The 14,811-nt window shown below is 44.9% G+C and overlaps 1 protein-coding gene across 1 annotated transcript in view; it reads right to left on the bottom strand.

Annotated features, from left to right (window-relative positions):
• dnaaf9 (dynein axonemal assembly factor 9) overlaps positions 1 to 14,811 on the bottom strand; it is a 70,613-nt gene that overhangs the window by 8,461 nt on the left and 47,341 nt on the right. Inside the window, exons 32-36 of the mRNA XM_061894965.1 lie at positions 10,312 to 10,418; positions 9,978 to 10,052; positions 1,083 to 1,273; positions 955 to 1,020; positions 569 to 662 (exon numbers count right to left, since the gene is read on the bottom strand). Of these exons, the coding sequence (XP_061750949.1) occupies positions 569 to 662; positions 955 to 1,020; positions 1,083 to 1,273; positions 9,978 to 10,052; positions 10,312 to 10,418 (533 nt within the window). The remainder of the gene's footprint in view (positions 1 to 568; positions 663 to 954; positions 1,021 to 1,082; positions 1,274 to 9,977; positions 10,053 to 10,311; positions 10,419 to 14,811) is intronic.

Genomic DNA, 14,811 nt, shown 5'->3' on the forward strand with positions numbered 1-14,811 from the left:
CCAGACCTCAACCTCATAGAAAATCTGTGGAAGGAGTTGAAAGTCTGTGTTGCTCGGCGACAGCCCCAAAACATCACTGCTCTCGAGAAGATCTGCAAAGAGGAATGGGCCAAAATACCAGCTACTGTGTGTGCAAACCTGGTAATGACCTACAATTAGTCGTTCGACCTCTGTTATTGCCAACAAAGGCTATATTACAAAGTATTGAGTTGAATTTTTGTTATTGACCAAATACTTATTTTCCACTATAATTTACAAATAAATTCTTTAAAATTCCTACAATGTGAATTCCTGGATTTTTTTTCACATTCTGTCTCTCACTGTTGAAGTGTACCTATGATGAAAATTACAGACCTCTGTCATCATTTTAAGTGGGAGAACTTGTACAATCGGTGGCTGACTAAATACTTTATAATTATATTATAATAAAATACTGGAAAGGATAGAAATGTAGTTTGCCTCTTTTATCCGATTATTAATCGAAGTAATCGATTACCAAATTAGTTGTTAGTTGCAGCCCTAGTTCCCAGTGACTTTTAGCTGAGATGATGCGACTGGCAAAGGATACTGGGATGGCAGTTGGTTTTCTCTCCAAAGATGCCCACATATTGATAGCCGTTGTAGAAGAATCCTGGTGGTAATGGGTCCAAATGTCTGCTCATCTGTATGAATAGGTAATACATAATATGTTTCCAGACCAGGCGTAGCTCGTTTGTACCACAAAAGCAACTGACATTCTTGAAAATATAGTTCAGTGTTTTTTTCCAGACAGAAATTGTTTTTTTTTTCAGAAGAAGAGGACCACAGCAATAAACCCATTAAAAATGTCCACAATCGTTAACTGGCTGCTCTCCTAAAGGAGCACGCATCTCTATTTGACAAAAGGCACATTTGGGTGAATTACAACTCCAGCTACTTTGTTGACACAGTTTGAAAGAATCTCAAAATACTCACATGAATGTTCTTGATTTCCTGCGGTGAAAGATTTTCTTCGGTCTTTTTAGGCTTCTTGGTCTGTTTCTGATTGTACATACTCTGTGAATATATTAATGTACATTGTATGTGGCAGTAAACGTGGATACCTGCTTGGTGCACAGTCTGAGCCAGTCCTTGAGTCCGTTTTCAGCCAGGCCAACCCCATCAAAGATCAAGAAACAGGAGGCGTCGCTCCTTTGAACGCCCCTCTGGATCAAGGGGTCGACGCCCTGCTCCGGGATGATAATGAGGTTGCCGCTCACAGTGTTGTAGCTCACGTCCATCATGTGCTGAGAGTCTAGAGGGCCCACAGATGGATGAATAGGTGAAGCTCGTAAGCAAACAACACAAAAAGTTCACACCCAGAAAGACACTTGCCGCCGCCGAGGCGTTAATGGCACGACACCCGCGCGACCCCTGTGATCACAAAATGGCTCAAAGACCTCACGTGTGGCCCAGGCATTCCAACACAAGGAAGAATAAAGTAAAACAGCTCAGTAACAGAACGTAATGTGAATGACCCCTTTCTCTGGGTAATGTACACATAGGGAATGGAAGCACCTTCTTCACACAACATGAACGTGAGTGGAAACTGAGGACATCTGCTTTGACAGCAGCAGCGTGTGGGAAATAAGACAAATAATTTGGGAAGGAAAAAGGATGCATTAAATAATATAAACAGCTGGTGTGTACAATAGCACAAATGTGTAAAAAGGGCTAATTAGAAAGAAAAAATGTGGTGTGTTGCCTTTCAGCAGCTCTGCTGCCGCCTGTTTGTTCTGTGTTTTAGTACATCTCTTGATGTTCTGGGCCAGAACCACAGGCCACACACCTGAAGGCAGTTGCAACATGGCCTTCTTAAGCCCTTCTGTCTGTCAGTCTAGTGATAGATGATTGTACTTGCTAATCTCGCCTCCTGCTAACGCCTGTTTCTCAGCGTAAATCTTTTTTTGGCCTGATTGCTCCTAATATGGGCAGCACGGTGAGAGAGGGGTTAGGGCGTCTGCCTCACAATACGAAGGTCCTGAGTAGTCCTGGGTTCAATACCGGGCTCGAGATCTTTCTGTGTGGAGTTTGCATGTCCTCTCCGTGACTGCGTGGGTTCCCTCCGGGTACTCCGGCTTATTCCCACCTCTAAAGATATGCACCTGGAGATAGGTTGTTAGGCAACACTAAAATTGGCCCTAGTGTGTGAATTTGAGTGTGAATTTCGTCTGTATATCTGTTGACCCTGCGATGAGGTGGCGACTTGTCCAGGGTATACACCGCCTTCCGCCCGATTGTAGCTGAGATAGGCACCAGAGCCCCCCGCGACCCCAAAGGGAATAAGCGGTAGTAAATGGATGGATGCTCCTAATATGATTGTGAGTACTTTGTTGCAGTCGCTTCGTCTTTTCCGTCTGCAACTTCCTTTTTATGTGTACAGGATTTCCCCTTAATGTGGCACACCGCCACGGCAATATCTTAGGCGCCACACGTTTAATTTTTTTTTTTTTTACGTAAAATCCAATTAAAGTAATACAATGTATTGTAGCCTCTCGAGGAAGTTGCACGAAGTCGGACGCTATTTTGAACTCTTATTACCAAGCTTATGCTAACAAATGGCACAATTTCAACAGGTTTTCCCTCCCGCGTAAACACTTTCGTGTATGTGTTTCCCCAGACACACAACAACACTTCCTCATTCTCCCCAAATCCGCATTCAGGCACGGTCGGCGTGTTTGTGACCATGGGAAAAATTAACATAAAATCCAAACCACACAATCATAAAAGACATGTTAATTTTGTTGACTAAAAAGGTTTGACTTAGTTATCGTCAAACTATTTTCCCCTGACTAAAAGATGTGTTTTCAATTTAGTTATTGAGATGAACTTTGAACATGTCGCGAGGGAGGTGCTGGATATTGAGATCGAGTGGACCAAGTTCCGCACCTCTATTGTCGAGGCGGCTGATTGGAGCTGTGGCCGCAAGGTAGTTGGTGCCTGTCGTGGTAGTAATCCTAGAACCCGCTGGTGGTTACCAGCGGTGAGGGATGTTGTCAAGCTGAAGAAAGAGTCCTATCATGTTCTTTTGGCTCATAGTACTCTGGAGGCAGCGGACAGGTACCGAGAGGCCAAGCTCTGTGTGGCTTCAGCGGTCGCGGAGACAAAAACTCAGACATGGGAGGAGTTCAGGGAAGCCATGGAAAACTACTTCCGGACAGCTTCGAAGTGATTCCGGACCACCATCCGCCGCTTCAGGAAGTGTATGGTGAGGATGGTGTTCTGCTTACCTTGACTGCAGATGTTGTGGATCGGTGGAGTCAATACTCCAAAGACCTCCTTAATCCTACAAACACGTCTTCCGATGAGGAAGCAATTCCTGGGGAATCTGTGGTGGGCTCTCCTATTTCTGGGGATGAGGTTGCTGAGGTAGTTAAAAAGCTCCTCGGTGGCAAGGCCCTGGGGGTGGATGAGATCCGCCCGGAGTTGTTCAAGACCCTGGATGCTGTGGGGCTGTCTTGGTTGACAAGACTCTGCAACATCGCGTGGACACCGGGGGAGGTACCTCTAGATTGGCAGACCGGGGTGGTGGTTCCTCTCTTTAAAAAGGGGAACCGGAGGGTATGTTCCAACTATGGTGGGATTACACACCTCAGCCTTCCCCGTAAGGTCTATTCAGGTGTACTGGCGAAGAGGCTACGCCGGATAGTCAAACCTCGGATTCAGGAGGAACAGTGTGGTTTTCATCCTGATCGTGGAACTGTGGACCAGCTCTATACTCTCGGCAGAGAGAGTCCTCGAGGGTGCATGGGAGTTTGCCCAACCAGTCTACATGGGCTTTGTGGACTTGGAGAAGGTATTCGACCGTGTCCCTCGGGAAGTCCTGTGGGGAGTGCTCAGAGAGTATGGGGTATCAGACTGTCTGATTGTGGCGGTCCGCTCTCTGTACGATCAGTGTTTGAGATTGGTCTGCATTGACGTTTCCAGTGAGGGTTAGACTCTGCCAAGGCTGCCCTTTGTCACCGATTCTGCTCATAACTTTTATGGACAGAATTTCTAGGCGCAGTTAAGGCGTTGAGGGAATCCGGTTTGGTGGCTGCAGGAGTAGGTCTCTGCTTTTTGCAGATGATGTGGTCCTGATGGCTTCATCTGGCCAGGATCTTCAGCTCTCACTGGATTGGTTCGCAGCAGAGTGGGAAGCGACTGGGATGAGAATCAGCACCTCCAAGTCCGAGTCCATGGTTCTCGCTTGGAAAAGGGCGGAGTGCCATCTCTGGGTTGACACATGTGGAGGAGTTCAAGTACCTTGGAGTCTTGTTCCCGAGTGAGGGAAGAGTGGACCGTGAGGTAGACAGGCGGATCGGTGCGGCATCTTCTGTAATGCGGACGCTGTATCGATCCGTTGTGGTGAAGAAGGAGCTGAGCCGTGAGGCAAAGCTCTCAATTTATCGACGTTCCCATCCTCACCTATGGTCATGAGATTTGGGTTATGACCGAAAGGACAAGATCACGGATACAAGCAGCCAAAATAAGCTTCCTCCGCCGGGTGGCGGGGCTCTCCCTTAGGGATAGCGTGAGAAGGTCTGTAAACCGGGAGGAGTTTAAAGTAAAGCCGCTGCCCCTCCACATCGAGAAGAGCCAGATGAGGTGGCTCGGATATCTGGTCAGGATACCACCCGAAGGCCTCCCTAGGGAGGTGTTTTGGGCACGTCCGACCAGTAGGAGGCCACGGGGAAGACCCAGGACACGTTAGGAAGACTATGTCTCCCAGCTGGCCTGGGAACGCCTCAGTATCCCCCGGGAAGAGCTGTACGAAGTGGCTGGGGAGAGGGAAGTCTGGGCTTCCCTGCTTAGGCTGCTGCCCCCGCAACCCGACCTCGAATACGCAGAAGAAGATGGATGGATCGATGGATTATTGAGATGCTCTGCAATAACATTAATAAACATGGTTCCAAGACAACTTCAAAATCGCTCGATTCTTTATACCTTTATATTTCAATTGAGAAAAATTACTGTAATTTTCGTAGACTAAAATGTTGAGGAATTTGACTAAACCTAGACTAAAACTCAATCAATTTAGTTAAACTAAATGACTAAAACTAAAATACATTTTCGTCAAAAGACTACTACTAAAATTAAATTAAAGACTGATGTTAAAATTAGCACTGTTAACGATAATTAAAACAAATATATTTAGTCAACAAAATTAACAATGGCACTTGCACATTTTTACAGTATGAATTGATATATATATATATATATATATATATATGTATATATATATATCTGTATGTATATATATATATATATATATATATATATGTATATATATATATCTGTATATGTATATATATATATATATATATATATATATATATATATATATATATATATATATATATGTATATGCATATATATATATATCCATCCATCCATCATCTTCCGCTTATCCGAGGTCGGGTCGCGGGGGCAACAGCCTAAGCAGGGAAACCCAGACTTCCCTCTCCCCAGCCACTTCGTCTAGCTCTTCCCGGGGGATCCCGAGGCGTTCCCAGGCCAGCCGGGAGACATAGTCTTCCCAACGTGTCCTGGGTCATCCCCGTGGCCTCCTACCAGTTGGACGTGCCCTAAACACCTCCCTAGGGAGGCGTTCGGGTGGCATCCTGACCAGATGCCCGAACCACCTCATCTGGCTCCTCTCGATGTGGAGGAGCAGCGGCTTTACTTTGAGCTCCTCCCGGATGGCAGAGCTTCTCACCCTATCTCTAAGGGAGAGCCCCGCCACACGGCGGAGGAAACTCATTTCGGCCGCTTGTACCCGTGATCTTATCCTTTCGGTCATGACCCAAAGCTCATGACCATAGGTGAGGATGGGAACGTAGATCGACCGGTAAATTGAGAGCTTTGCCTTCCGGCTCAGCTCCTTCTTCACCACAACGGATCGGTACAACGTCCGCATTACTGAAGACGCCGCACCGATCCGCCTGTCGATCTCACGATCCACTCTTCCCTCACTCGTGAACAAGACTCCTAGGTACTTGAACTCCTCCACTTGGGGCAGGGTCTCCTCCCCAACCCGGAGATGGCACTCCACCCTTTTCCGGGCGAGAACCATGGACTCGGACTTGGAGGTGCTGATTCTCATTCCGGTCGCTTCACACTCGGCTGCGAACCGATCCAGCGAGAGCTGAAGATCCCGGTCAGATGAAGCCATCAGGACCACATCATCTGCAAAAAGCAGAGACCTAATCCTGCGGTTACCAAACCGGAACCCCTCAACGCCTTGACTGCGCCTAGAAATTCTGTCCATAAAAGTTATGAACAGAATCGGTGACAAAGGACAGCCTTGGCGGAGTCCAACCCTCACTGGAAATGTGTTCGACTTACTGCCGGCAATGCGAACCAAGCTCTGGCACTGATCGTACAGGGAACGGACCGCCACAATAAGACAGTCCGATACCCCATACTTTCTGAGCACTCCCCACAGGAGTTCCCGAGGGACACGGTCGAATGCCTTCTCCAAGTCCACAAAGCACATATAGACTGGTTGGGCAAACTCCCATGCACCCTCAAGAACCCTGCCGAGAGTATAGAGCTGGTCCACAGTTCCGCGACCAGGACGAAAACCACACTGTTCCTCCTGAATCCGAGGTTCGACTATCCGACGTAGCCTCCTCTCCAGTACACCTGAATAAACCTTACCGGGAAGGCTGAGGAGTGTGATCCCACGATAGTTGGAACACACCCTCCGGTCCCCCTTCTTAAAGAGAGGAACCACCACCCCGGTCTGCCAATCCAGAGGTACCGCCCCCGATGTCCACGCGATGCTGCAAAGTCTTGTCAACCAAGACAGCCCCACAGCATCCAGAGCCTTAAGGAACTCCGGGCGGATCTCATCCACCCCTGGGGCCTTGCCACCGAGGAGCTTTTTAACTACCTCAGCGACCTCAGCCCCAGAAATAGGAGAGTCCACCACAGATTCCCCAGGCACTGCTTCCTCATAGGAAGACGTGTTGGTGGGATTGAGGAGGTCTTCGAAGTATTCCTTCCACCTATCCACAACATCCGCAGTCGAGGTCAGCAGAACACCATCCGCACCATACACGGTGTTGATAGTGCACTGCTTCCCCTTCCTGAGGCGGCGGACGGTGGTCCAGAATCGCTTCGAAGCCGTCCGGAAGTCGTTTTCCATGGCTTCCCCGAACTCTTCCCATGTCCGAGTTTTTGCCTCCGCGACCGCTGAAGCTGCACACCGCTTGGCCTGTCGGTACCTATCCACTGCCTCCGGAGTCCTATGAGCCAAAAGGACCCGATAGGACTCCTTCTTCAGCTTGACGGCATCCCTCACCGCTGGTGTCCACCAAGGGGTTTTAGGATTGCCGCCCCGACAGGCACCAACTACCTTGCGGCCACAGCTCCGATCTGCCGCTTCGACAATAGAGGTGCGGAACATGGTCCACTCGGACTCAATGTCCAGCACCTCCCTCGTGACATGTTCAAAGTTCTTCCGGAGGTGGGAATTGAAACTTTGTCTGACAGGAGACTCTGCCAGACGTTCCCAGCAGACCCTCACAATGCGTTTGGGCCTGCCAGGTCTGTCCGGCATCCTCCCCCACCATCGCAGCCAACTCACCACCAGGTGGTGATCGGTAGAAAGCTCCGCCCCTCTCTTCACCCGAGTGTCCAAAACATGAGGCCGCAAATCCGATGACACAACTACAAAGTCGATCATGGAACTGCGGCCTAGGGTGTCCTGGTGCCAAGTGCACATATGGACACCCTTATGTTTGAGCATGGTGTTTGTTATCGACAAACTGTGACGAGCACAAAAGTCCAATAACAAAACACCACTCGGGTTCAGATCCGGGCGGCCATTCTTCCCAATCACGCCTCTCCAGGTTTCACTGTCGTTGCCAACGTGAGCGTTGAAGTCTCCCAGTAGGACAAGGGAATCACCCGTGGGAGCACTTTCCAGTACTCCCTCGAGTGTTCCCAAAAAGGGTGGGTACTCTGAACTGCTGCTTGGTGCATAAGCACAAACAACAGTCAGGACCCGTCCCCCCACCCGAAGGCGGAGGGAGGCTACCCTTTCGTCCACCGGGTTGAACTCCAACGTACAGGCTTTGAGCCGGGGGGAAACAAGAATTGCCACCCCAGCCCGTCGCCTCTCACTGCCGGCAACGCCAGAGTGGAAGAGAGTCCAATCCCTCTCGAGAGAAGTGGTTCCAGAGCCCTTGCTGTGCGTCGAAGTGAGTCCGACTATATCCAGCCGGAATTTCTCGACTTCGCGCACTAGCTCAGGCTCTTTCCCCCCCAGTGACGTGACGTTCCACGTCCCAAGAGCTAGCTTCTGTAGCCGAGGATCGGACCGCCAAGTGCCCTGCCTTCGGCTGTCGCCCAGCTCACAATGCACCCGACCTTTATGGCCCCTGCTATGGGTGGTGAGCCCATTGGAGGGGTGACCCACGTTGCCTCTTCGGGCTGTGCCCGGCCGGGCCCCATGGGTACAGGCCCGGCCACCAGGCGCTCGCCATCGTGCCCCACCTCCGGGCCTGGCTCCAGAGGGGGGCCCCGGTGACCCGCGTCCGGGCGAGGGAAATCTGGGTCCATGGTTTATCATCTTCATAAAGGTCTTCGAGCTGCTCTTCGTCTGATCCCTCACCTAGAACCTGTTTGCCTTGGGAGACCCTACCAGGGGGCTTTATGCCCCCGGACAACATAGCTCCTAGGATCATTGGGACACGCAAACTCCTCTACCACGATAAGGTTGCAGCTCAGAGAGGAGCATATATATATATATATATATATATATATATATATATACATATATATACATACATACATATATATATAAACATTATATATATACATATAAATATATATGTATATATATATATAAATATATATCAATATAAATATATATATACTGTATATATATATATATATATATATATATATATATATATATATATATATATATACATATATATACACACACACACATATACATATACATATATAGCGAAAACTTGGCCACCAAGAAAAGATTTTTGATCATTGGAAAAAACGCTGCCGAAGCTGGATGTAAACAACACACACGTGATGTGGACGTAATCTTCATATGTCCCAGATATAACCGCGGACAGCCATCTACAAAATGTGCAAATAATTAAGAGGACAGTGGCGACTTTTAAGGTGACAAATTCCAACTTGAGCAACAGCACCAAGCAAGTGTGAAGTCATGCTCGCTGCAGCTCTGTTTTCATAAGGGACATCGAGGAACAGAAGTACAGTCTCTAAACACGAGTATATTCGATAAAAGGACACAAAAAAGTTGCTAGATTTGTTGCTTGTCATTTTTAATTAAAACAAGTCATTAAAATTGTCTAGACACTTGAAACATTCTTAATGAAGTACATTGTACAATAAGTAGCAACAATTTAAATAATGGCAAAACCATATAAAAAATATTGTTTAGGGTAATTTATACTAATTAATAATAACAGATATGTTTTTAAATGTATGTATACATTTTTTGAGCCATTTATATTAAAAAAAAATCATATCATTATAGCAGACTGTGCAAATTACATGACATCATAATGACCATGTCCTCACCACCACAGTTGTCTTGGCAATCAAGGGGGAGCACTAGTGTACCTCTTCTACTGGTTTCGCCCGTTGTGTTGCACTTTGATTTTGCTGAATTCTTCCGACTCCTTTTGAGTGTGCCTCTTGTTGTGAAACATTGTTTTATTCGCCATCTGTCTGTCTTTGCTTCGGGGTCCTGCTTCCAGGATAGTCGTTCGGAACGAAAAAGTTTAAATGCTAATGCTAAGAACACCAAGATGATGTTTTTCCCCTTTAAAAACACGCAACTTCTCCTCCTGGATTTTTTTTTAACAAAATAATAATGGCCCCTTCATATCCTTTGATTTTTCAGTATGTGGTCCTTTGTGTTTAAAAAACCATTGGACACCATAGATAAGTATTTTAAGCAAATAAAAAAAACATCCTACCAGAAAAAATGACTTTTCCAGAAAGATTGTAGACATTCCCTCGAAAAGGGTTCGGCCTCAGCGATGCCTTGAAAGCTACAGAAGGAGAGTATTATGAAATAAGTTTTTATTGCAATAACACATCATTCAAAAGCACAATTGAGGAGTTGCCACCAATGAGGCAGCACTTGGCAGCATACGCTAACAATTACAACACTTTGGCACAGTGGTTTCTCCCGAATTTGGAAAGAAAGCCAGCTTATGTAATCAGCGTGAACGCTGCCAGTCCATCTCTGAAACTTGAACGGAAATAAAAATAGTAGAGGCGGACGAGCAAGCTTCCTTTCCATCTTACCTTTGCAGCGTTCAACAAAAAGAGGCCTTTCCAGAGGCCGGCTGAAAGCCACACGATGTTGCGCGAGGACCAGAGACCCGGAGCCAGACTTGAAGCGCCCCGTGCACCTGCAACAGAGACCAGGAGTTTATTAGACACTTGGTGGGGGGAGATAAATGTTTGTGCTATATTTTGGTTTGTTTGCTTGCAAAGCTGTCCACATAAAAACGGGCTAATGAGGAAATGCGGCTTTCCTGCTAAAAGTGGAAAATACCCAAGTGTGGAGATTATTTACTGAATAGTCCGGACCAATGCCAGAAACACCCAGGGTATGATCTAGGGAAAGCGATGGTGGGGGCGAGGGATTTGCTGAGCGCTGAGGCATGAAGACTGGATGGAGCAGGTCCAGCAGGGAAGGAGAGCCCTCTGTGTACATGGCAACTGTGATGTGTGGCCAACAGCTTGTTACTGGGGTGCGAGGAGGCAGCTGCTGATAGAACACAAGATGCCCGGAGGGCTTTACAGCAATCAGCGGCCGCTGTGGCCGAGCAACAATTGCACCACGGGGGTAGAGGCCGGGCGGGAGTCGGGAACGCAGAGGCCAAAATTAATGGTAGTATTTCGCTCAACAGCCACAGCTTTATTTAGGAACATGGTAACATGTTCAGAAAGAAAGCGGGCATGTGATGTGAACTTAATGAAAAGGAATGAAAATAAGGCAGGTCCAGCCAGGTGGGGAGGACAAGGGTGGACACATTTCTGAGCAGCTTGCATTTTCCTTTTTGTTTCTGCTTCAGTGGATTCTGCTTTAAATGTTATAGCCAATTTCTGTCTCTTTGGCTCCCTCCCCATTTCTAACTGCTTCAAATGCAAAAATCTTAAAGAGTACAAACCATGTTAATTCAATTCGCTAATTTTCCTGATCATAATAGCTATTTGTGATTTATAGCATGAAATAACAGATATCTTGCAGTCATGTTGTTTGTTTCAGAATGATTCAACGTCAAAATATAAAGAGTAGAAATAAAATGTCAGCTACTGTCTTGTTGCAAAACACCAACAACAATGAAATGTAGCATATAGACAGGCTATACTGTAGCAAAAGTCATCACATGTCTGCCACATGCCACAATCTTGTATGGTCTTAAATGTGTATTCCACGCCGAGAGCAGTTTTCATTTGGGTTTACATGTTAAACAACTCAAATTAATGTTTTATCCAGACGCATATATGTGGGCAAGTAGACGCATTGTGGGTTTCCTGGATGTCGCATACATCGCTAAAAGAAAAATCTAAGAAAGAGAATCCCTCTGCCATCTTCCACTAGTTTTTTTTAAACATATAAATCGTCCGCTTGAATGTTCCCTTTTCTCTTCTCCGACTCTCTTTTCGTCATTTGGTATGTGTGTCTGTTGTGATTTCCCTTCCTGATTCAATGACCTGCCATATCTTGCCTCTAATTGGCCTGTCCATAATGTTTTGCCCTAATTTTAACCAATCATCACTCATCATGGTAAACCAATCATGGATTTTCTTATACGTAAACCAACCAAACACTATTGATATTTCCCGTATGTGTTGTCCCCTGCTACGTAGCTTTGATTTTTAAGTTGATAATTTTAAATGAAAAAACTTAGTTTTTAACACTGGATTATCAAAAACCGTACTCATTATGGGAAAACCGTTGTTGTTGGCAGGTATGGCAAAGAGACGGATCAAGATCTTAACACACATTGTAGGTCGGAAAAAACAAAGAAAAACTGATATTATTTTTTCATAGTTTTACAGAAATAAAAAAGACGGATTTCCGACTATAGACGGAAAAATCACATGCCTGAAAAAATGTACAATGTTAGAGTTCATATAGGGGAGGACATACAAGTGCATGACAAGTATGTTGAGGACATAAAGCTGGATGTATGAGAGAAGGTATAAAAAGACAGAACAGTAGGAGAATATCCAGGAGAAAGTACTGGTGCATATGAAGTAGTATGTACTGTAAGATAATGTACAGTAAAACGTATGGGGTGGCGTATTGTAGGACTATGAGGACCAACATCATGAATAGGAGAACATTCAGGAAAATATTGGCGAAAATATAATAAGGGGTGTCTATTTGAACCCAAATATCATTTTTATTGGCCAGAAGAAAAAAAAAGAAAAACAGCAAAAATGAGGGAGAGCTAAAACAAAATGTCTTAGCGTAATGGCCAAATACTGTTCGAATATAGAGTATTTAAATTTTTAGCATATTTACTCTGGACTGGTTTTTAACTTGTATTGCAACACTGTTAATTACGCATTTTCACAGACTTATTTCATTTTAGTTTTTAATTTGAGGGAAAACCCACCCATTTGTGCTTTTTCCCCATTTGTGTTTCAGGCATTTTACAGGTGAGTCGACACGTTACGAAGGAGTCTCGAATAGTGGAAATCTACTGTATTGAAAATATCACAAGGGAACAACTTCCGATTTTTCAGTATGCGGCACCTGGTGGAAAACATTGGTATGTCCTTGGAGATGCTATAGCAGTGGTTCTCAACCAGGGAGTCTCAAACTCATATTCAGCGGCTCACAGGTCTTTGCCAGGTAAAGATGTAATGTTATCGAAATAAGTCGAGACCTTTTGAACAGTTTTTTTTTAATTGAATGATTAAAAATCAGTTTTCAGAAGTAAGTTGTTTGTTGGCGCATCATAAACAATAGGTGGTATTTACCTGACGTCACGTCCTGCTCGTTAACAAGTAGTGGGCCACCGAGCGTCTGTTGTCATAGCGATATGGGCGGGATTTTACCTTTCTCGCATTTTTTGCTCGTATCTGCTTTTAATGGTAAGATTTAGGCTCCTTGGCCACCTCACGATTTGATTATGACTCAGGAGCTACAATTCGGTTAAAAATCAATATTATTTTGTGTACAAAACCCAAAACCAATGAAGTTGGCACGTTGTGTAAATCATAAATAAAAAAAGTATACAATGATTTGCAAATCCTTTTCAACCTATATTCAAATGAGTAAGTTAAAGTACCAATGATTGTCACACAGACAATAGGAATTATTATTATAGACTGAAAGGACAAGATACTTAACGTTCGAACAGGTAAACTTTTGTTATTTTTTGCAAATATTAGCTCATTTGGAATCTGATGCTTGCGAAATGTTTCAAAAAAGCTAGCACAAGTGGTAAAAAAGACTGAGAAAGTATAGGAATGCTCATCAAACATTAATTTGGAACATCCCACAGGTGAACAGCCCAATTGGGAAGAGGTGGGTGGCATGATTGGGTATAAAAGCAGCTTCCATGAAATGCTCAGTCATTCACAAACAAGGATGGGGCAAGGGTCAACACTTTGTGGACAAATGCATGAGCAAATTGTCCAACAGTTTAAGAACAACATTTCTCAATCAGCTATTGCAAGGAATTTAGGGATTTCACAATCTATGGACCGTAATATCATCAACAGGTTTATAGAATCTGGAGAAATCACTGCACGTAAGCAATGATATTACCGACCTTTGATCCCTCAGGCTTTACGCCATCAAAAACCAACCTCCGTGTGTAAAGGATATCACCACATGGGCTCAGGAACACTTCAGAAAACCCCTGTCAGTGTCTACAGTTTGTCGCTACATCTGTAAGTGCAAGTTAAAATTCTACTATGCAAAGCGAAAACCATTTATCAACAACATCCAGAAACGCTGCTGACTTTGTTGGGCCAGAGTTCATCTCAGATGGACTGATGCACAGTAGAAAAATGATCTGTGGTCTGACAAATCCACATTTGAAACTAATTTTGGAAATTGTGGACGCTGTGCTGTGTCCTCCGGAATAAAAAGGAAAAGAACCATCCGGAATGTTATAGGCCCTAAGTTCAAAAGAAAGCATCTGTGATGGTATGGGGGTGTATTAGTGCCCGAGGCATGGGTAATTTACACATCTGTGAAAGCACCATTAATGCTAAAACGTACATACAGGTTATGGAGCAACATATGTTGCCATCCAAGCAACGTATTTCCCATGGATGCCCCTGCTTATTTCAGCAAAACAATGCCAAGCCGCAAATTTTGCACGTGTTGCAACAGCGTGGCTCTGTAGTAAAAGTGTGCGGGTACTTGACTGGCCTGCCTGTAGTCCAGACCTGTCTCCCATCGAAAATGTGTGGCGCATTATGAAGTGTAAAATACAACAACAGAGTTATTGAACAACTTAAGCTGTACATCGAGCAAGAATGGGAAATAATTCCACCTGAAAAGCTCCAGAAATTGCTGTCCTCAGTTCCCAAACATTTACTGAGCGTTGTCAAAAGGAAAGGCCATGTAACACAGTGGTAAAAATTCCCCAGTGACAACTTTTTTGCAATGTGTTGCTGCCATTGAATTCTATGTTAATGATTATTTGCAAAAAAAAAAAAAAGTTTTTCAGATCGAACATTAAATATCTTGTCTTTGTAGTCTATTCAATCGAATATAAGTTGAAAAAGATTTGCAAATCATTGTATTCTGTTTTCATTTACAAATTA

This window comes from Nerophis ophidion, linkage group LG03, assembly GCF_033978795.1.
Source record: "Nerophis ophidion isolate RoL-2023_Sa linkage group LG03, RoL_Noph_v1.0, whole genome shotgun sequence".
In the NCBI taxonomy this organism is placed as follows: Eukaryota; Metazoa; Chordata; class Actinopteri; order Syngnathiformes; family Syngnathidae; genus Nerophis; species Nerophis ophidion.